Source organism: Seriola dumerili, unplaced genomic scaffold, assembly GCF_002260705.1.
Source record: "Seriola dumerili isolate Sdu_G_001 unplaced genomic scaffold, Sdu_1.0 BDQW01000025.1, whole genome shotgun sequence".
NCBI lineage: Eukaryota > Metazoa > Chordata > Actinopteri > Carangiformes > Carangidae > Seriola > Seriola dumerili.
Window position 1 is genome coordinate 19,582,085 of NW_019174280.1, and position 23,365 is coordinate 19,605,449.

At 39.9% G+C, this 23,365-nt stretch overlaps 1 protein-coding gene across 1 annotated transcript; it reads left to right on the plus strand.

Moving 5' to 3' along the window:
- The first annotated feature begins 11,184 nt into the window (after positions 1-11,184).
- Positions 11,185-21,502, plus strand: stmn4 (stathmin 4). Its single transcript, XM_022768113.1, has 6 exons — positions 11,185-11,266; positions 16,555-16,615; positions 16,878-16,973; positions 17,162-17,367; positions 18,311-18,502; positions 21,398-21,502. Exons 2-6 carry the CDS (start codon positions 16,603-16,605, stop codon positions 21,455-21,457), a joined length of 567 nt encoding a protein of 188 aa, XP_022623834.1. The 5' UTR covers positions 11,185-11,266; positions 16,555-16,602; the 3' UTR covers positions 21,458-21,502.
- Positions 21,503-23,365: the final 1,863 nt, after the last annotated feature.

The following is a 23,365-nucleotide window of genomic DNA, read 5'->3' on the forward strand; positions in this document are numbered from 1 at the left end:
GGACTCCGTGATTCCACTGTCCCAATTTATTTCAGCATTTCAAAGTTGAAAGCTGAATACCATAAAAGACACCACTTCTCATAATGCTAAATGAGTTTTAGAAACAATGGTGGCAGAAGTTAATAACGCTCTTGTGCAGATTTGATTCCCCTGTAAACATTCTCACTGTAGGTCATGAGCAATTAAAGGCAGGCCAATGTCAAGTAAACACGTTAGCTGGATTGCTTCGGCTCCCCAAGTAGTCGTTGGCCACCTGCTGCTTGTCTGCATGGCTACTGTTACTGACGCTATTTATGCAAAACATTTAATTCACACAGGCCTGCTTATAGAAATGTGTGTTCCACATCACATCACATAATTTGTTAAACTTGTTTTGGGTTTTTTTGTTGCCTTATTCATCTTTGGTAATAAAGTATGGTACATAAAGATGTTTGGGCACTATGGCACACATCTCTCCCACGCTTATATAGATCTATGCACACTCACAGTCACAGTCGCTCCAACCTTGGCAGACACATCCAGTAGACGGCCCGGCCTGTTTGTAGGTGTACATTGTTGACGCTGAAGGGCGACTCAGTGGTGGGCTCCTCTCCAGTAATGCACGTTCTAACAGAGACATCTCTTCTGCAAACCTTCAGAAGAACACAATCATCACTCTCTTATCATGATGAAAAAAATAACATAAAGACAGCGACAGCATGGGAGTGGTCTCTTATTCAGTAATGAAACAAGGTAAAATAATGTTACCTGCATATAACCCCAGTCCTATAAAGACATCACAGCTCTATATTACAAAGTGCATGAAACAATATAAAGACAGTTACAGTGGGGGATATAATTAAAGCATGGTATGGTCTGATTATGTACAATACAGTTAGTGATGGTGTTATAAAGGAGTGAAATCTGATACTCAACTATAAGTCAAAACCCACACCATATGTATCTACAGCAGCACTCACAGTAACCATGGCTACAAGTATAAATCCAACTTTAGTTTAGCACCTTTTTGCTGATGGAAATATCATTAGTTTTGCAGGTATTTAGTCATAAACCAAAGTATTAAACCCATTTACATTTTGACCTTTCGGTGGCTTTAGATCTAAGTCAGGGAATCACCCATGTCAGTACAATACATCATCTGGAGACCTTTAGTATCTGTATCAGATTTCATGGCAATCCATCCCGTTTTTGTTGAGATATTTCACACAAAACAAAAAATGTCAAACCTAATGGTGGAGTTTGATGAACAGTCAAGGGATTACTGATGTCTTTAGGATCCATCCTCTGGGGACCATGTGGCCTTTAAAAACAAAAGCAGCGAGTTATGATAAGGCTCTGCGAAGCTCCAGGAAGAAGTAGTGGTGTGTTTTTGAAGGTGATTGAAACTATACCTGGACACAACAGCATTTGCCAATTTCTTCCAGCGTTTTTCCTTGTGCTCTGTGGAGAACCTGATGGGAAGATTTAGCAGAACAATTCAGATTATATCAGGTACATTATCAATCATATTATTTTAAAACGCTCTCTGGAACTTGTTGTATGCTCATATCTGGCAAGCGCCATTATTCTGGATTATAATTAGGCTAAAGTATATCTGCAAACACTATCCACGCTCCATCTGTTTAACAGCTTTCACATCTGACACAATTACTTGAACTTTCCAGACCTTAAAATGCCATAAAACTTTACTGAAACGTAGAAATGTAGTTGAGGCATTATTTGAAAGGAAGACTAACAGGCTTCCTCACATTTCCCCTTTTCCCCCTACACGTGTCCGACTCCAAGGGGGTGGACATTAGTTCAGGGTATCCATCCATCCTACCCTCATCCATTTATTCATCTGTATCTGTCCTGCCTCAGCTCCTGCACTGAGCAGCACCGTCACAGTCTTTCATGCATGTCAGAGCTGCGTATTTGATGTTCTCCTCTGCCCCCTGCAGGTCCTGCCGCTGTGATTTAGAGCAAGAGTGGAAAGAGGACAGGAACAGAAAGAACAGGAGGCCCTGGGAGGAAGAATGCCTCCATCCTTCCTGCTTCTAAACGACACCGCTGAGGAAACGCCAGCCGGGACCTGTAAAAGTAAGATCTGAGATGTTAAGAGACACATACCAGGGATTTTTTACTGAGAAAGCCAAAGTGGGGTCATAATTTTTAAACATACTCTTACTGCTCATGTCGAATGGTGTGCACTTTATTGAGGTTTGTAAACTTTGTTTAAGTCATGAAAGTAAAATGATTTGATACTTTCTTTTTCTTTAGATAATTCTGAGGAGCACAAAAACTGTAAATGCACCAGTAATCAAGTTTCCATCCAATTTTAATGCAAATTTGAACCAAAATATAAATTAGAGCATGTCCACTACAGTTATGTGAATGTTAGCAACTAAAGTGTCTTTATTGGTCTTTATTGATCTGAAGTTTTAATACGATGCCATTTTTCATCCCTTTAGTCATTACATTATTTTCCTACCTCAGCTTTTGTGCTTTTTTTCCTCAAACTTTTTATGTGTAAATTGAAAATGTGCATAAAACATTCAGGTGTGGAAACATATTGTCACCATATAAAGATGATATGGTTAATGTGTTAGCAATTTGCTTCCTAATTACACATCCAGCCCATATAGAGTAACTTAAGGATTCATTGCCAGTTAAGTTTCTATCTACCTGGCTCTCCCTTTAGTTTTGTTTTGGTCCTTTCCAACTGCTCAGGGGAATATCTGCTAAACACTCCGCTGTGTTCAACAGCTAGCCGCTAACTTTGTTTGTGAGATGCTGGTATTGCGGCATACAGTGGGCTTATCAGAGATAAACAGCTGTTGGCAACTGAAAACGAGGCTGAGCAGAGAAGTGGGAATAAACCAAAATAGAAAACTTGTAAAACTTATATGAAAAATAATCATCTAAAAGAGTAAAATGCTCCAGAGCTTCAGGGAACTACAGAAGTAATAATCCTCTGTGGGTCTGTAAGTTTTGATATTTTTACTGAAGCTGCAACACTCACAAATAATGAAAAAGAAATGTGTTATTCTTTGATATTGTATATTTCTTATGTAAACAGTGCTCAAATAACTAATTGTTTTACACATAGCATTTTATCTGAAGACCCTCTTTTCCAATTTTCCAAAGCTGATACTTGCTTGTAATACAATGTGTTACACTAATAAATACGAACTCCTTCTAAGAAAAAACTATGATGGAACAAACAAGGAATGCAGCGGATCATCAGATCTCTGAACGCCCCTTTAAAGTGGTGATAAATGTGAGGCAGTTCTTCATTAAGCCACCAGCTATAGAAGCATAATTAATTCAAATCATATGGGTAAAGTGAAATGAAATAGTTCAGCCCATGCCTGAAAAGCAGCGTGGGTTGATTTTGGCCGATAAAATGAGGTATAGGATGTTGCAGAACTGGTTAATTGGAAACATGATTATATGTAAAAACAAAACAGAGCGGTGACTGATACAGTGGAGGAGTTACTGAGGTTGGAGTGTACAGAAATTTCAAATGGAGCTGCCTTTACTGTATTGTAGATCAAAATTCCCAGCATTCCCTGCCAGACCACTTGAGAACACAACAACAATTTTAGCACAGACTGAAGAATAAAGAGGAGAAAAACCGACACATGGGGGAATTGTCTTGTTTCTTTTGTTCTCGTCTCTTTTCATGCTGTTTTTTTCCCACTCTTACTACCCTCTACTCCCCTCTGTCTGTCTTTGCCATAATTTTAACCTAACCCCAAATCAACTCACCTTTTGTGCTTGATATTAGCATTTTTCATTGTCATGTCTGTCCATAGCTATCTACTTATTGACAAGAGCTTTCCCATCCCACTGCAACCAACATCTGATATATTTTCTACAACTTTTCCGATTTAACTTAAAGCTAAATTAACTGATGTTTGGCCACTTGAGGGCAATGGAAAAAGCTGCAAACACAATGCTGACATATAATCACTTTTCTTAAAGTTGATATGGTAAAAGTGTTAGCATAGCAGTTGTGTATCTTCTCTTGCATAGTGTAACAAACAAACACAATCCAACACTTTTGGCTCTAACTAGCTATTTATTCAGATAACAACAAACTGAGGTTAGACTATAGCCGACATTGTGATCCCAAGCTCCAATACACACACAAAAAAAGATGATTTAGCTAAATGCTGTTTAGGAAACTGCATCATGGTAGTTTCTTATGAAGCTTCATGAGTCATGAAAACCAGTTAACAACTCACAGACACACACACTCAAGCCGACAACAAAATGAAAGAAAATTTCAGAAAATAAACCCCTGGCCAAATGAGTAGAAGTTGCTTCACTCTAACAGAGCAAATAAAACTCTTCAGTACTCACAATAGCTACAGGTAAGTCACGCAATCCCACTGTTAGGATCTCCAGGCGGGCTGATGGCTGACCGTGGCCGGTTGATGGCTGATCGTGGCGGACTGACAGGGGAATCCATTCTCCGGTCCCACTTCATCCTTAAAGAAGCTACCAGGCTTCACTTGGCTACCTGGAGCACTGGCTGGTGACACCGACTGTCTCTAGTGATCCAAAGAAACTTCCAGACCTTAGCCGAGTCACTTGCAGTCTGTCTGTGCAGTTCAGAATGTCTCCCCTGGCAACCAACTTAGCTAGTTAGCTAGAAAGGCTAATAATAACACGACATCAGCCACTGCGTCTATTACTGAACTTCTCACAATACACATACATGTTTTCACTGGTTAGCAGTCTTGTGCTCTAATGTATACAGCGCATTAACTGACAAACCGTACTTTAACCCTGTTTCACTACAATTCTCAGTCTTTTCCTCCTTCACTTATCCCCGAGCACCGAACTTCCCGAAGACGCCGCTCACTCTACCGCACCTCGTCAGGTCCCGCCCCCCAGCCAATCACAATGCAGGAAAAATGACATGCATACTAATCAACCAACCATATATGGTAAAATCCAACATGTTGGTTGCACTGTTAAGTCCACCTTCTCACTATGTACAATGCAAACAACCTAAACCTATTTAAAGTGGCAGAACTGTTTATGTAGAACTGAACATGTTAATACTGGCCACAACATATTTATTCTGAGTAGGAAAATAAAATTAGCTACTAACAACTAGAGTTGGACAAAAATTATGAATGTAAATTCAATCTTCATTCTCCTTTTAGCCGCTAAATGCGGCACTGTGTTCTCAAGCTAGCTACTAACTTTGCTAACTTAGGCGAGTTGAGGAAAATGTTCATGAATAATTCTTTGTCAGTTCATCACTTCGATAGGCTCCCTTCACATTACACATTTGATTTATTCTAAACTAAAAATATTGATCAGAGCAGTTGTAACATATACAAAGAGTACTGAAAAAAAAAAAAAAAAAAAAAAAAAAGGTATAATCAACAATGTTGGAACAGTTCCCTCCGAATCTCCATTTTACCCCAATCCCCAATTTTCTCTTCCTTCACTGTTGATTTTTAGCAACTTGTCACCGTTCACAGCTGAGGTTTAACACCACTAGCCAAGAGGTTAACAGTAGCCGTAAATGAAGGGTAAATTTTGTTAAATGAGCCATGACAGTAGCTCTGAAAACACATGCTCATACTCAAGAAGAAAAGACCTTCTGCATCCTCGAGTGAAAAGGTTAAACCTATTTGCCAGTGCGGGTCAAAGGTCACCTCAGTGTAACCCCAACTCTTTGTTTGTTCAGTAAGTCACCACCTGGATCTGTTTCTAATTGTGGCTGCTGGCTTAAAATATGACTTTGTTACAGTGGCGGCAGGCCGAAGTCATTTATTAAACAGGTGGGAGGAAACAAGTTGACAGGCCAGTCTGGTGTGTTTGATAGTTGGAGCCAAGACAGCGGAGAGAGAGTGTGTGTGTGTGTGTGTGTGTGTGTGTGTGTGTGTAAAAGTGTATGCATAAGAGAGTGGAGGTTTTAATATCACTTAAATCCCTTCTGCTTCTCCCTGTCTCCCATTGTTTCATTTATCTGCCTCTCTTTCTCTGTCTTTTAACTCCTCTGTCTTTCTCCCTCCGTCTTTTTGTCCTCCTCTCGCTCCCCTGCTGCTCAGAGGTCACTCTGGTCACTCGTCTGTTGGTAGAAGAGCAGAGAACAAAGATAAGCGTCTCAGCGGGGAGGTGTCTGTCTTTTAGCCTTTCACCAATCTGCTCGCTGTGCAGCTTTTAAAACACATCACACACTTCTCACTCACTCACTCACTCACTCACTCACTCACAGACAGACACACTGAAGGGCTGATCTCTCACTAACTGATTAGCCTCATTGATTAACCTACAATACACATGTAGTTAGCCTGAGAAATCACAAACCTGTCAACCCCTCCCAGGGTTGAAGGTACTTGAAATGACAGATCAATTAACAAGGATCAGAGGAGCAGGTTTTTAAAGGGTGTTTTGATTGTTATTTTATTAGGTTAAAGCTTTGATAAACCCACTGCACACTATTGATATGCCCAGCTTAATTTCTTTAACTATATCATGTGTGGAATTTGGTTTGGAACATGAGTCAAATGTGGAGGAAGCACTTGGAGGAAGATCTAACCAATGAATCACAAAGGAAGTGCTTGTGATGTACATTCAAAATGCTCAAGGTGCCCAGTAGATACAGTGTGTACTGTACCTATTAAAGACACATGACTGTGATTGGCCACAAGATGGTGCCACCACCAGACTATGTGTGACTATGTAAGAGGAAGTTATGGCTCTGTCCTATCATAAATGAGTCGTGACAGCTTTCCCAAAGCCAATACATTAATTATATAATATTCAGAGACAATATTTTCAGTATGATAGGTACTGACTTTGTCCCAAAGTCTTTACAGTGTCTTCACATTTTTAACATGTAACTGTAACTGCTTCTTTGTAATTAAACAACAATCGCAGCAGCTTGTGCCCAACCATAACACGGCTCAAAATTGAAGGTGGTTTAAGTGTCCTGCTGTTCTGGGGAAGTGTACCAGCAGGCTTTGTTTCCTGGAACAATAACTCTTTAAGGCTGAATATAAGACTGACTTGCTTTTTACAGCAGACCAATAAAAATGTTCATGGGGTGTGTGTTCTGTGCTACTGGATTTGGTGTTTGTACCTTTTATAGAAACCTTCATTACACCCTTTAAGGAATGTGTTTTTGTATAACGGGCCTTCAGGAACATTAATTTAAAAACATTACAACTTTAGATATGTAAAAAATTATATTAGTTAATTATACATGCTCTATCTGGGCATGTAAATAAAGTATATTTTACATCAAGCCTTTATTTAATACCAAAAATATTGACTTTTTAACTCAAGGTGGGTGCAAACCATCAGCAGACTGCAGCATGTAAGATAAATCTAACAAACTATGTAAAATCTTACAAACAATACATAATAACCTCAAAAGTAGGAAGCCCTACAGAGGTGTAGGCTTGAATGAAACAAGTGATTGAAGTTGCTGCTCCAGAACACAGCTGCAGTATTAGTCTCTGTTGGGGATTAATTTTTTTTTTTTTTTTTTTATTCCTGCAAATGTACAAAAATGCTTTCAGAAAATAACACTCCAATGCGGACACAGTCATTCACTTCTTTCTCACTGTACTTGTCAGCTCCTTGTTCCCATGGTAACAGACTGTTCCAGACAGGCTTTGAGTCCTTTGAGGAGCGTAACATGCAGAAACTGAGGTCTACAGTAAAGGAGGTCAGGACAACTTTACATTGCTGTTGCAATGGCAATGGAATAAAATATAAATGTTTTAGTGCATTATGATCAAATTCTGTGAAATCCACATGAACTAAACATGGTGATTATGCTCTGAATTTAAAGCGTGCTTTTTTTTTTAATCTGTTGATGCAGCTTTACAGTAATACAGACTAAACTTTGATGCTGTTCATAAGAGACCTAAACCCTTTATCCCAGTTTCAGCTGAGCTATACACTATTTAAGCCAAACTCTTCTATAGTGCAGGAGAAAATGGATTAAACTTCACTTTGTGTAGAAGTGGGTGGACTCGCTTTGTTTCCCCTTGATACCAAGGCGCTGTCTGTCAAAATCAATGCTAGTAAAAGCCCTTCAGCTTCAATTAGATCACTCTGTCCAGTATTTTACCAGTAATTTAATTCTCCTACAATGGACACCTGCACGCGCACATATGTGCACACAGTCGGTTTGTATATTCACAACACTTATTCACACATGTGTTCACACACACACACACTCACACACACAGACACACAGTGCAATGAGTAAGACCAGTAGTTAGATGGGATGATCTCATCCTGAGACACTGAGAGATGATGTCAGACTTCAGATCAGGACTCCGCTAAGCTACTGTAAGTGTTTATGTTTTTACAGGCCACGAGGGTTTGCAGTTCAGGAGTGGGCGTGTGTGTGTGTGTGTGTGTGTGTGTGTGTGTGCTACAGTCTAATCAGTTCATCAACTAATCTAAAAAAGCTTTATCTGGTGTTCTAAAATTGATTCAAATCTAAATCTATTTTGTCTGCAGAGATTTCAGGAGCAGATTTTGTTCACTTCTCTTCCTCGTCCCAATATTCAGCCACTTTCATGTTCTGTAAAGTGTGTGATTCCTCATCCTGCATCCCCAGAGCTTTTTTTTTTTTTTTTTACCCACCCTCTCCCTTCCCAATTTCTCCCATGGGTGTTCTCGATATGCTCAACTGTTTCATTTGGTCTTCCCTCCTTATTTTCCACTGCTCTGGTCCCCCCATCTTATCTTTGTTCTCCCAGAATCACTGAAATAATCTGTTTGATCTTATTTCCTCCTCCCTTCTCTTCCTCACCCATTCCTCCTCCTCCTCCTCTCACTCTTTCTCCCTACTCCTTTTTTTTTTCTTGTCTCTCTCTAGTGATCTCATTTCCAGGATGTGTACGATGTCTAATGTCACACATGCATTTACCGTCAGGAGTGGCTGAGGAGAGGAGAGGAGAGGAGAGGAGAGGAGAGGAGCGACAACAGGACACACCCTAATGTGACCTCATGCATATCCCTCTCTCTCCTCTGGTGTTGTAAGCTCTTTCATCTCGTGCCTGTGGACAGCGCGGTGACATCATGTTTGCTGTGTGAGCTGAATACAGGATCAAAGGGCGGCAACAACAAATACGTCACTTCACCTCTGCTTTCCTTCAGTGTTTGTCCTCCATCCTCCAGCTGTGTTTTTGTTTATTTTTTTACATTCTTAATTAGATGTCTGCACAACACAGTTCGGAAAAGGATTGTAATTGGATTGTAACTGTAGCAGCAGCGTTTGTGTTGCTACAGTTACAATTACGCTGCTTCTGTTGTGCATAGATCCTCGAAGAGGAAAACATAAGAAAGGCCCCTCTACCATGTGCAGGATTAGGACTACAGTTTCATCACATCAGGGGCAGCTGCTCCAGAGTCCCTCTGCTATGACCTTAGGGTAATAACTGAGTCATGGAAGTCACCCACCAGGGAAAAGAAATATTCTGGATGAATTGATTTTCAAATGGGGACTTAAACAGTCAAATGGTCTCCTGACACAAGACGCAGGTGACCAGTGTTGAGCAGCAACACATTAACAGGCGTTCACACCAAAATCAGTTATAACAACACAGGGGGTTGTATTGGTGGAGGGTGTGCCCAGTATGAAATCTGATCCGTTAGTCAACAGATCTACGAAGTCGAAGTTTCACGAAGGCCAAAGTTGTCTTATTTACATGTTGTGTGGCTTTAGGTTGCTCACTAACGCTGCTGGTGAACCTGCATTCAGGACTGTGCTGGGTTTGTTGGTGTTGGAGAATGTCTGAAACACACAGCTTCACTGTGAGGACTGCAGTCACCAGGGTTAACATGAAGCTAGCTCTTGCTGGTCAGTATACCTCTCAAACTGGATGCTTGTTTCTCCATAATGTCTTTTGTCTATATTGTCTATTAAATACATACATGTATAAGAATATGTGACATGATGTAATGATAATTACTTTTGTCATTGAGTAATTAGTAAAGCAGGCTAACACAGTTTTCAGTGAGTAATATGTGATGAGGAATTGATTGCATTTTTCAAAAGACTTGTGCAACACTGCTGTAGATATAGTGACAGACCTGGTATTAGACTTGTGCAGCTGTAAATAAGCTAAATTTGGTTTAATGTAAATGTTAGCAACGTTAAATGAAATCCTAAATAAAGAATACATGAACCTTAACAAACCAACTCCAGTGTGACTGTACCTCTTACAACAAAGAGGTATTCAGCATAAAACTGAAATATGAGAAGCATTTTGTTAACACAGTCACCATGATTATAGCTAAAAAAAAAAAAAACTAACTGAAAATGATAAATTAAAAAAATGATTATCATAATTGATTAATGTTTCCATTATTTTTTCAATTAACTCATCACTTTTTTAGTCTACATGTGTTTGTGTTTGTTTTGTCCAATCAACTGTCCAAAACCCAAAGATGTTCAAAGCACAAAATAAGCAACTGAGAAAATCATATTTGAGAAACTGGAGGCAGCGGATGCTTTGCCTTTTTTTCTCTATAAACATGAATTAATGACTTCAATTAATTATAAATTATTAATGAACTTGACCAGTCAGCTTTGTTTTTAGCATCGTTCATAGATTAAAAACAGGAACATCTGAACTGGAATTAGATTAGACTGAGGTTAAATATGTTGTAGTATTGAATGTGAACAAAGGGTTTTTAATAGTTGGAGTAAGATGAAGAAGCTCAGTAGCAGAGGTACCAGTGTTTGTAGCTCTTAAAAGTGGTAGCAATAACAAATATTTGGTAAAATAAAGTGCATGTGCTTCACACTGGAAAAGGTTCCTACTTCTTATATTTACAGTTTGGATCTAAATAATTTAGTGTTTTGCGTGGTTCCTAGCAGGGCTCCCTGCTGAGATACACACACACACACACATACACACAACCAATCTTTACCAATTTCTCACACTATTTCACTCAACTCACTCCCACATATAATATACATACACACACTCTCACACACATAATCACACACTGCTGCGCCATATAATAAAACAGTGATTCTACCACCCACCCTGCAGTACAACACAAAGAGCTGACGACCCTCCCCCCATCTTCCCTCTGCTCTCCCATTGGCTGGGAGGCTTGGATGCTGGCAGTATCTCAGACCAATAAGACATCTTCAAGGTGATGTCATGGAGGCAGCATTGATGCTGTTGCTGATGCTGTTGCCCGGCGCCTGTATCTGTGCAGCCAGACAGGGGTAACCGTAGCCACCGGTCCACCATCAGCAGCAGAGAAGGGACAGAGGGGGGTAAGTCTGCAGCGCTCGCATCACTAAACACACATCTGCACACATCTGCCTTTCCCTTGTGTCACTAAGGGATCTGAAGGTTAAGATTTATTTCATAACAAAACGATGCCTGCATGTGTGTGTGTGTGTGTGGTTGTGAGTGTGTGAGTAGGGTGTAATGGGGCGAGGGTGAGGATAGTGATGATGCGGTGGTTCCTGCTGACAGGAGAATGAGGAAAAGAGAGAGAGGGGGAGAGAACTCGGTGTACCCACAAACAGTGTATGATGTGTAATGTGTGTAATTTATTATTGGTCCTCCAAATGTGCAGATGCAGCTTTGTGTCTGCACAACTTGACCAGCTACGCTTGATCTTTTGGGAGGGAGGGAGGGTGGGAGGGAGGGAGAGAGAGAGAGAGAGAGTGGGAGAGGTAGATGAGGGAGTGTGTATGTGTTTATGTGGAAAAAAGGTGTGTGTGTGTGTGTGTGGGTGTGTATAACAAAAGAGAGTAAGAGAGAGACATAGTATAAGGACCAATGCGAACCAGCAAAGTATCTTTGCTATAATATCAGTTTAATCTATAGCTCTACAATATTACAGATTCATTACAGTGTGTGTATACTGTAATTTTAAGTTCAGGTATTAGGTCAGAGAAGAAAGAGAAAACCGTAGGCCGTATGTGAACTTTTGTTGGAGTACGTTACAAACACTTCTCCTACGAGAAATCTAAATATTAAACACAGAAATCAGAAGTTTTTAAGTATCATTAGATGGTGTTTGTGGATTAATGTAAATATGATATTACATTCATAATGTTCAGTTTATTTTTCATGCAAGAATAAAAGAAAAATACATAGATGTGGAAGGCTACTTTAAATACTGCATTAAGTTAATAAGAAAAAACTTACGGTTCATCCAGGACATTGAAGGTATCATTGCTCTGTATTCAAAGTGCAAAATGAAAGACTTTTTGAAAAAATTTGATATCTGCTCAAGCAAAATGGCTGCTGCCACTGCTGAAAGAAAAACTACTGGAAGTATGGAACAATATTAAAGTTTTATTTATGGTTCTATGAGACTTTTGCTGACTACGCAGACAGATTGATTTTCAGATAGATGTCAAGAAATTATACCTTCAAAAAAATTCTAAATAGATAGTCATCAGTTTGCTACAGCCACTACCCAGTTGGTTTGGCTTAGCACAAGGACTGGAAACATGTTCAACATTAACAAAATCTACCCACCAATACCTTTAAATTCACTAATTAACAAAGTATATCTTTGATTTAGAGTAATTCATATAAAACTGGATGTATAAAAACAATTTGTCTTTTTACAGGGTATGTGCCAGATTATGTGTCTGAAATCAATCCCTTCTTCACTGATTCCCCTCTCCGCATATAACAGACACCGTAGTGAGATGTGAATTGAGATTTCAGACGCTTAATTGCTACTCATCATCATTTTGTGTCATTTTTGAGGCCCTATATAGCGGATACATGTGCACAAGGAATTCAGACACTAAAAATAAAAAGATTGACAGGAGTGATCCAGGCTATTTCTTGGCCACGAACAGTAACTTCCTGAAGTCTCAGCTGGTCGCCTGGCAACTAGCCTCAGCCAAGAATTAGTCCAGTACATAAACAACCATAAAACAGCTTTTTTTAGACTTTGATTTTTGTACAGATTAAACAAACAAGACATCATGTGTTAATCAGTGAGCTTTAGAGGTGTTGGTAGGTGGATTTTGGTACCTTTGGACTGAGCCAGGCTAACTGTTTCCTGATGTTTCCAATCTTTATGCTAAGCTAAGCTAACCAGCTACTAGATGTAGCCACAGATTTAACATACAGACCAGAGTGTGGTGTCAGTATTCTCATCTCACTCTCAACAAAAAAGTGAATTAATGTATTTCCCAAAAAATGTGGCACAATAAGATGAGAAATTGTTCCACTATGCTTTTTATTTTCTCAGGCAATTCTTCTCTTATCTGAAAACCATCATGTCATTATGAATTAACTACATTTCTAGAGAGCTCACAGGAGAAATATTACCTTCAGCAGACATGAGAGACTGAACTGAATTGACCCTCAGCAAGATTTCCCGTCAACATGACCCAAATGTTCCCTGTGAGCGCTGAGACCTTCACAAGCTACTCTCTCTCTCTCTCTTGTTTTATTGACAAACAAGAAATGGAGCACTCCTACTCCTGCAGGAAGCAGTGCATTGATCTGCAACCTGGGCGGTTTCATAAGATGAGAAGCAGCTCTCTCTCTTTGTGTGTGTGTGTGTGTTACTGCCTGATGAATGTGTGTATGTTGATACACAAGTGGGTAATTTGTGGTATCTCTACACGTACGTTGCATGTGTCTATGTATGTGCACGTACGGCTCCCTGTGTGACAGTCCCTCTGGGAACCATGTCAGGGTGCTCAGGTGAGCATGTGCTCTACACTTTAATGAGACAGACTCCTTCTCTGTGACATAGGTTGGCTCATTAGTACATTTCTCACACTCTGTGGAGCTCACTACTCTTCAGGCATTTTGCATGATGACAGGCATGAAAATGATAGGTAGATATATAGATAGATAGATGCTTGCTAGCTTTACTGATGCTGTTAGCAACAACAAGCATAATTACTTTTCTTTCAGATAGTGTAGCTAGTTTAGCATAAAAACAGGAAGCAAGGGGAAACAGCTAAAAAGCTAAATAATTAGCATGTTGTATCTCATCTGTACACAAACAAAACTGTAAAAACAACTATTTGCTTTTTGGTTGATGCATTCGTCAGCAAGAAGTTACACCACTGAACTTCCCAGGAAGCAAATAAGCATATTTCCCAAAATGTTAAACTATTCCAGCAATAACCATAGCTATTCTATTTAGCACGTTGAATCTGGAAAGATATCATGGTTGCTCTGGTTGGAGGAGCTATTTAATATTTTGTGGTAATTCAATTCAATGACTGCCCTCCAGACCTTCACTCCAGCCTCCTTCAGCGTTCAACCTTTAGTCTCACGGCTGGACTGTAACTGTTTGGATGGTCACCTGTGTGGAATCTGTGCTCACAGATGTCTGATGATTAAATTAGGCACACATTAGAAAATATTGGTACGTCCCAGCCTGTGGTGAAAATTGGTTTTAATGAGGTTCGAGTGTTCCTTTGCTGTTTTCTTCAACACTTTGTGCCGGATTCTAGTGGGTGTCCACATGATAAGAGTGCATATAGAGAATTAAAGCAAACTTAATTAGTGTGTGCACTGGGCTGTGAAGAGGTCAACAAGTGCGCAGGGCACTGCTGGTTTCTCACATGATAAAATTATCCATTTAGCTGACAGCAAGTGATCAAGTATTAAAGACCTCTGAGTATTTGTTGATGTGATTAACCACGGGTAGCAATGATGCGGGAAGCTCTGTACATTTCTATTAACTTGATAAAAAAAATTTTTTGTTATAGTACAAGACTTATTCGTTGAACTGTAATAGGAGATAAAGAGTTAGGGAAATCACTGTGGTTCAGTTTATCTATAGCAAAGCTTGAGACCATCTGACAGACAGAGGGACAGAGTGATAGCAGGTGGTGGAAAGGTCTGGAGAGATAATGTGCTTCTCTGCTGCTTCTGTATCTCAGTGCAGATCGCTGCACTTCAATTCAGTCTTTGAATTAATTCAAAATCTAATAATGTTGAATTCCATTTACTCTCTGTGAAGCAGGCAGTCATCTTTGTTGTGATTAACAGGCCACTAATGGAGTATCAGAGACATCTCTGCTCTAATCCCAACATACTGCTGCGCTGTTTAAAGGTTTGAGGTACATTTTCAGCAGGTGGTGAAACAGGCTGTTGTTGATGCCTCACTTTGTTATTTATACCTTCCCTTCCTCTTCTGTATCTTCTCAGAGATTTACAACTACTTCTCCCACGTCACAGCTGTGATTCGCTGCAACAAACAGGGCTGGGTAAAAAAAAACAAAAAGTTTAAAGACCCCCCCCCCCATCCAAAAACATGTTTTGCTTATTGTTACACCTGGATATTTGAGTTTCACAGTGCAGAATAACATAGGTGCTCAGTTTGACACTAGAAGGTTGTTTTCACATGCATTTGCTGAAGAGGGGACGTTTCTCACCTTAAATCTGAGTTTAAATCTGAATTTAAGGTCCATACAAGCAGGATTTTTGTGACATTACAGCTAGACTGGTTCCCTATCATGGTCCACTATGGATCTTGCACAAGTGTGATGTGGAAACATAAAACAGCTCTCAAACATTGAGAATCGAATTTCCAGTGTTTCCATCCATAAAATACATGGAAACAGCAGTAAATGGTGCATCAGCAAAAGAAAAAAAGCAGTGATAGATGCATAGATAATAGTTTCCACATTGTTCGGTTTGAGTTTTGACTGGTACTCTTTTAATAACATAATCTTCCTGCACACTCTTCTTCTACAATGCTTTAATGACAGCTGACTGGAGAATCAGTGCAACCAACCGTTTATCCTGAAGAACCAATTTGTAATATTCACATGACAGTAGCAGGTGGAAACATTCATTAATTCACTTTTCTTTTGCAGATGTCTTTTAAATTCTGTAAAACTTCCTGCTAATTTCGGAAACATGTCCACTGAAGTAGGAGATATCTTGTGTGTAGTAGCTTTGAGATAAAAAATATTTACATATTCGCAAGGGACAAGGAATAGATGTAATTTTAAGATGTATTTTATAATTTAATTTAATGTTTTTTTTTTTGGAAAAAAACTCATCAGACACAAATTATTTAACTCTGTTCTCTGGCATTTGGGGAAACATTAATAATCACAGATGTAAGAGTGGACATAGATCAGTGATATACATCAATGTTTAGGGTAAACAAGAATGCAATTTTCCTCTGAAGCAGTTGTAAAGAGCTTGTGTTTACTTAGTATCTCATATTAAAGGAGAGACAGTCGATTTTTGTTCACATGGGAACAGGATGATGAGGATCTTGGGTCAAAATGCTGATTATCTCTTTTTCATTATTCATCCTTGTTTACTTGCCTGGTTTGATTTCCCCAGTTCTTCAGGGTATTCAAAGTGACACATTATCCTTGAGAAGAATTACCCTCTATTTTAGCCCAAATGCATTATGTGATGCAGCTCTGCTCTCTCATTGGTTGAATTAAACTTTAATGGGAGGAGCTTACACAAGTGCGCAGCAGTTTTCTGGTCTTGTTAATTCTCCCCGCTTCTCAGATTCATTATGTGACCTTTGAATCTGCTTCACTCACTCCTTCCCCTGTGTCTCTCTCTGTCTCTGCATGTCTGTCTGTGACAGTGAGAAGGATCTTCAGCATCCCTGGAGAGCTACATACGCAGTGAGAAGATGACTCTGGCAGGTAAATGCAGCCACGGCAGAAACTCCTCACAGCCCTGCTCTATGTTCTGCTAATGATTGGGATGATAACTATAGTCATGTATCTTGCCATTATTGTGACTGATACAATGAGAATGACTAGTCACTGTCAGTGAAGAGGAGAATTGCATCATCAGTCCTTGGATGCTTGTTCATCATTCAGTTTCAGTCAACAATGTGTGTGTGTGTGTGTGTGTGTGTGTGTGTGTGTGTGTGTGTGTGTGTGTGTGTGTGTGTGTCCTCAGCCTACAAAGAGAAGGTCAAAGAGCTCCCCCTGGTGTCTCTGTTCTGCGCCTGCTTGAATCCACAGACGGTAGAAAAACCCACGTACAAGGCAGAAGGTAAAAAGATATATATGTTTTGCACAAGTCATTCTGGGAAATGTAGGAATTTGTTACACTAAAACACACAAGACTGTAAACAACAAACCACATGATGCAGCAAATATAACATGCTGATGATGTGTGCTTCCCTTTATGAAAAATTCCAAGTAAATAAATCTAAACATGGCCATAATCCAACACCACAGATGCGGTGGACCTGGGATGGTGCGTCATCAAAGACGTGGAGGTGATTGAGCTGAATAAGCGGGCATCGGGCCAAGCCTTCGAGGTCATCCTCAAGCCGCCGTCCTTTGATGGCGTGCCAGAGCTCAACACCTCCATGCCGCAGCGCCGCGACCCGTCCCTGGAGGAAATCCAGAAGAAACTGGAGGCGGCCGAGGAGAGGCGAAAGGTGAGGGGAGTGGAAGTGGAAGATTTGTGCATCATAACCCAAACTAGACGTGCCCTCACCCTTATCAGTAACCCTAGCTATTTGTTGCTCATTCAGGCATCGTCAAACATCTGTCAACACTTTTTGTGAGAAGCATGATTTATCGGCGAGAAATAGGGTGGAAATGGATAAAAGGAAAGAGGGAGTGATGGAGTGGATGGAGAGGTAGGGAGAAAACATGAGCAGAGGGAAGATGAAATGATGAAAACAGGGATATGAAAGTACAAGGGCAATCACCCAAGGACACACGCACAATGGCTCGTATTCATCAGGGAAAGAGGATGGGGAAGGAGGAGAGAGGGGAAAGGTGAAGGGAGAGAAAATATAGCTGAGTTTAGAGAGCGCGCTTTACAGAAGAATAGTCACAGGACACCTGCAACATCAAATGCAGTCATGGGAAGGTAATTAGTATGCACTTCTTCTTGCATTGCGCAGAGACACAATCAAAAAATAGTCAGCAGTAATTGAAATTAGTCTATTTCCTGAAGCGGTGATCACAGCTACTGTGAATCTTGGCACATGCCCATGGCAAAGTAAACAACAACATAACTGTACAGACGCACACTGCATCTCCTTTGTCTTTCAGAGAAGGAGAACTGGATTTCCTTTACATGCCAACATACATTTGACATTGTTTTTTAATCTCGGCAGTCAATGACTTCTCCAGGTCGCAGACTCAGCTGTAGACGAACCCACTCACAGACACAGAAACTCTAACCCTAAACATAACCCTCTGTTATTTTGGTGTGTCATCGAGTGGGTGTGTTTTGTTGGATCTCTGCAAGCTGCAGATACAAAGGCGTCATCATTTAGGTCCAAGGCTCAGGTGTCCTTTTAGCAATTTGTAGTTTGAGTATTTTGTAAAGGTGAAATTCAACTGTTGAGTCTTTCTGTCTCCCTCTAGTGCCAGGAAGCCGAGCTGCTGAAGCACCTGGCCGAGAAGAGGGAGCATGAGCGCGAGGTGATCCAGAAGGCCTTTGAGGAGAACAACAACTTCATCAAGAACGCCAAGGAGAAGCTGGAGCAGAAGATGGAGGCCAACAAGGAGAACAGGGAGGCCCTGCTGGCAGCCATGCTGGAGAGGCTGCAGGAGAAGGTACTGTCTTCATATCATTATCTCCAAATATTTAAAGAGCCTATTGACAGCTACAGTATTCGCAAACTCAGGGTGTCACATTTGAAGAAACAAACTCTAATGCACCAAAGCAATTACTGGAAATGTACCATTCATTTCTGAGTCCATTGTTACCTTTGGTATTTCTTACTCTCATGAATAACTGAACAAATGACAATGGATTTTAAAATAGAAAAAGATCAGATGTCTAAAAGGTCAGCTTTTGAAAATAGTCTCTCAGGAGAGCAGTGGATCTGTCTAGGCTTACCACAGTGGAGCTAGGCTTACCACATGTGGAAGAAATTCATCATGGCAGAATCAGACATATCAAGTTTTCCACCAGCAGCAGAGTACAGAACTTCAGTATCATTACTTCTTATGTTCTTTCCAAATGCATCCAGTGTCTACAAGTTCTCTGGGGGCTGAACTTGTTTATGTGTTCATGTGTTCAACAGTCTCATGCAGCCATTTTACTGCAGAAAATAATATTTTTCCTGCTGGGCCAAAACCTGCTCTGTAATGCAGCAGCAGTGTAGTTGGGGCACTATTAAAAGGGCTGGTTTGACATTTTGGGAATACACTAGTTAAATAGATAACAATTATATAAGAAACTCAATACCACTCTTGTGTCTGTGTGTATGAAGGTAGAGTAGGTGGGTGATTTGCTCAGTTTAGCATAGCTTATCAGAGAGGCAGCGGGAAACAGCTAGCTTGGCTCTCTCCTACGCACTGCTAGGACCTGCAAGGTGAGGGTCACATGACCAGTAGAGACAGACAAATGCATTAGTGGGCTAGCTTTTAGTACAATGGCTGGCTTTTCTACTTGTACTGTATTAAGATAATTAGTTAGATTAGCAGTGCCTTATCACTTAATTAAATACAGTGTTAAAAATGTAAAAATGTAAAAAAAAATAGAGTGTGCTTTAATATTAATTATCAATAGCTATTTTCTTCTTTATTGCTATGGCTTGGTTAACACAAAATGAAATAACTGCTGTTTATAACTGTAACCCAGCAAATGCAGTCTACTGACCTATTTAAAATTAATTTTGTATTTACACAAATAAATTGTACTTTATCCCTTTAACTTTGTTTGGCTTCTGTATTTCAACCTATAATAAACTTTTTATGTCCCTTTAAACCTTGTTTAGTTTCTATATCTCAACCTCTAATAAACAAAACGTACCACTTAAATTGTGGTATTTCACCTTAAATGTACTTTTTAAGTTCCCACACGCAAGCCGGCAAAAAAGAAAATTTTAAATAAAATTAAACAAATAATCCCCGTTGCAGACCTGATCGATGCTCGGGTACGTGGTGGACAAATGATGTAGAAGTTGCTTCACTCTAACCAAGCAAATATAACTGTTCAGTACTCACAATAGCCGAGCAGGCGGGCTGATGGCTGACCGTGGCCGGCTGATGGCTGACCGTGGCGGGCTGACAGGGGAATCCTCTCTCCGGTCCCAATTAGTCCTTAAAGAAGCTACCAGGCTTCATTTGGCTACCTGGAGCACTGGCTGGTGACACCGACTGTCTCTAGTGATCCAAAGAAACTTCCAGACCTTAGCCGAGTCACTTGCAGTCTGTCTCAGTTCAGAATATCTCCCGTGGCAACCAACTTAGCTAGTTAGCTAGAAAGGCTAATAATAACACTACATCAGCTTCTGCGTCTATTACTGAACTTCTCACAGTACAATTTTCACAGGTAAGCAGGCTTGTGCTCTAATGCATACAGCGCGTTAACTACCAAACCATACAATACTCCTGTTTTACAACAGTTTTCTTTTCCTCCTTCACTCATTCTCCGAGCACTTAGCTTCGCCGAAGACGCCGCTCGCTCATCTTCTTTTTCGCTCTACCCCTGCACCTCGTCAGGTCCCGCCCCCCAGCCAATCACAATGCAGGAAAAATGACATGCGTCTTAATCAACCAACCACATATGGTAAAATCCAAAAATATTAGTTGTACTGTTAACACCACCTTCTCACTATGTACAATGCAAACAACCTAAAACTTTTTAAAGTGGCAGAACTGTTTATATAGAACTGAACATGTTAATACTGGCCACAACATATTTATTCTGAGTAGGAAAAGAAAATTAGCTACTAGCAACTAGAGTTGGACAAAAAAATTAAGGTGTACTGTTATTTATGGAGAGTTTAAATTGCCCTGGGGCTACGCCTATATTTAAACCTAATAAATATTCATATCAACATTAACATCTAGCTCATTTTGACAACCAGATTACAGGATGGGGTACCATGGTAGCAAATTGGTTCAGGCACATACCACATAATCACAATGTCGATGGTTCAACTCCTCCTTCTGTCTCCCTGCAGTTCATGTCTGTATCTCTGCTGCTGCTGTCAAATAAAAGCAGAAATGCCAAAAAAAAATTTAAAAGCCCTTATATGTCAAGAAATAGTTAACATATAACTCCCTTAAAACTAACAAATTAGCTGGCTAAGCTAGGCTAATCATCTCCTGGCTCTAGTTTTATACTGGCATAAAGGTGGTATTGATCTTGTCTCGACTCTCAGAAAGAAGATTATTCATTTTTTAACCAGCACTTCTTTATTAAGACCTTAAATGAATGTTTGAATGTTTCTTTGAATGTAGTCAGGCCTTTAATGTTATAAACCAGGATTGTTGTTCTATTTTAACATTATTCGCAAGCTTGATCAGTAATCATGAATATTACATGAGGTGGAAATGAGTTTTTAGTTCTCCCCACTCTGTATCATTCCCCTGTTCAAATCTTTATGAAGAGTCGTCGAGCCGTTCCCTTGTTCTGCTGGCATCTCCCTAATTAATGCAAACATATTCACGAATACTAATGACTCTGATGTTGCTGTGTCTGTGTTTGTCTGGCAGGACAAACACGCAGAAGAAGTGAGGAAGAACAAGGAGCTGAAGGAGGAAGCCTGCCGGTAGATGAGTGGAGCAAGGGAGCCGAGAAAGAGCAAGAGAGAGAGAGAGAGAGAGAGAGAGAGCGGGACTGGGAGTTTTTGAATTGGTAAAAAAAAAAAAAAAAAAAAAAAAGGAATTCAAAACAGGGCAAGAAAGAAAAAAAAAAAGAACTCAAAAACAACTCGAACAAAGGGAAAAGGCAAGTTTTCATATTTGACATAGTTAGTATGCTGTAACGATTCTGAATGAGCTGTACACTACTCTTGATGTTGAAATTCAAAAAGAAATCTTTTGCTTTTTTTTTTTCTAAAAAAGGAAAGTGGGTGGGTGGTGGGGTGGCATCAAAAAAACATTTAACATATTCAAAAGAGGAGCTGCTGTTGTTTGGTGAGGAATGAAAGCTGTATCACAGCAGGGGGAGGTAAAAATTTAAATTACAGCTCTCTCATTTCTTGAGTTCCCTCAGTCAGAGAGTAGGAAATTATTATAATTGCCTGCATGATATTTTAGCTGTGTTTTTCTTACTGTTGGTGCTGCTGTATATCAGCATATTGCCGCTGAATGCTACCAGCAACACAGATGATTACACAATTTACAATTAGTCTGTAACTATGAAGAAGGGAGCTGCAATCTAAATTGTTACCTGGTAAAAGATGAAAAACAGTATGATGTGTTTGAGTAACACTGGACACACAGATGTAGTTTAAGCCCTAGTCAGTCAGAACCAAAACGAGTCCAAACCAAGAGGCTTCTTCAGTTTTTGATTTACAGAGTACTCACCAGTCAATACACTTAACACGCAAGCATCTGAATTAAAAATAAAATCAGATTTCCCAGGGTCCATCGCTCTCACGCTAATTCTCTGCTGCACGATTTCTGGGATTGTTCTGTCTGTCTGGGGACATCTGTGTGTGCTAAACTTACACTAAATGGCTTATGAATATAAAATGAAGAATCTGGCTTCTGTTTCTTTCTACGGTGCTCTAAGGGAGTGAAATTTAAAAATAAAAAATCTTTTAAAAAAGCTTGAAAAGTGAGGAAGCTCTGCTGTATTCTGCCATTTTCCGGCTCTTTGTGAAACTTTTAACTGTAGTGTAGTTGTAGATCAGTGACATGCATTTGAGTCTCTTAGATTTAGAGCACTGATTGCACTCTTATTTCATTAAGCACAACTCAAAAGCACATGCATACAAGAAGGGCAGTGGATATTTACAGTAAAAACGACAATAACATCACAGGGAGGCAAAGTAGTGAGTGACAGTTGTTCAGGACTTGGACTAATTTGGTTTCGCAGTATGAGTTTGGGGCTTCTCTGGCTAACCAGTAGTCTCTGTTTGCTTTGGCATGTGTCACTGTGTGCTCTGATTGTCAGTTTATGGTTTTCAAGGGTATTAAAATCTAAAAGAGTAAACAGGAAGATGAAATTTGCTCGAGTTGTTGAGTCATACTGACTTGATTGAAATGTCTAAAATATTTGCACTGTAACTGGGGGAGTCGTAACACGGGGTTTGTACTTGCTGTAACTGTGTGTCGCTGTATGTCTTTGAGGCTGGGTTGATTGTATCTATTTGGCATGGTCAGTAAAAACAGCTTGACTGAACTTGCACTCTGCTCTTGTTCTCATCATTTCTGTCTTTGTATATTGACTGTATGATTTTCTGCACGCTGGAAAATGAAGCCAACACAGAAGTGCTTAAAACTTCAGTTCTGCTAATGACCTCTGGCTCCAAAGTCAGTGAGTTTTACAGCAGAAATAAACATATTCACAGCCTGGTACAAAAAACAGTTTTGGTCTCTATAGCTAATTTCTTCCTTCATGACAACTGTACTGGGGGTAAATTTTCATATAACTCATCTGTTAAATTTTATTAAGACTAAGTTATGCATAATTGAGGGTGTGCCGCTTTGAGTGAGAGGTAGGCAAGCATATGC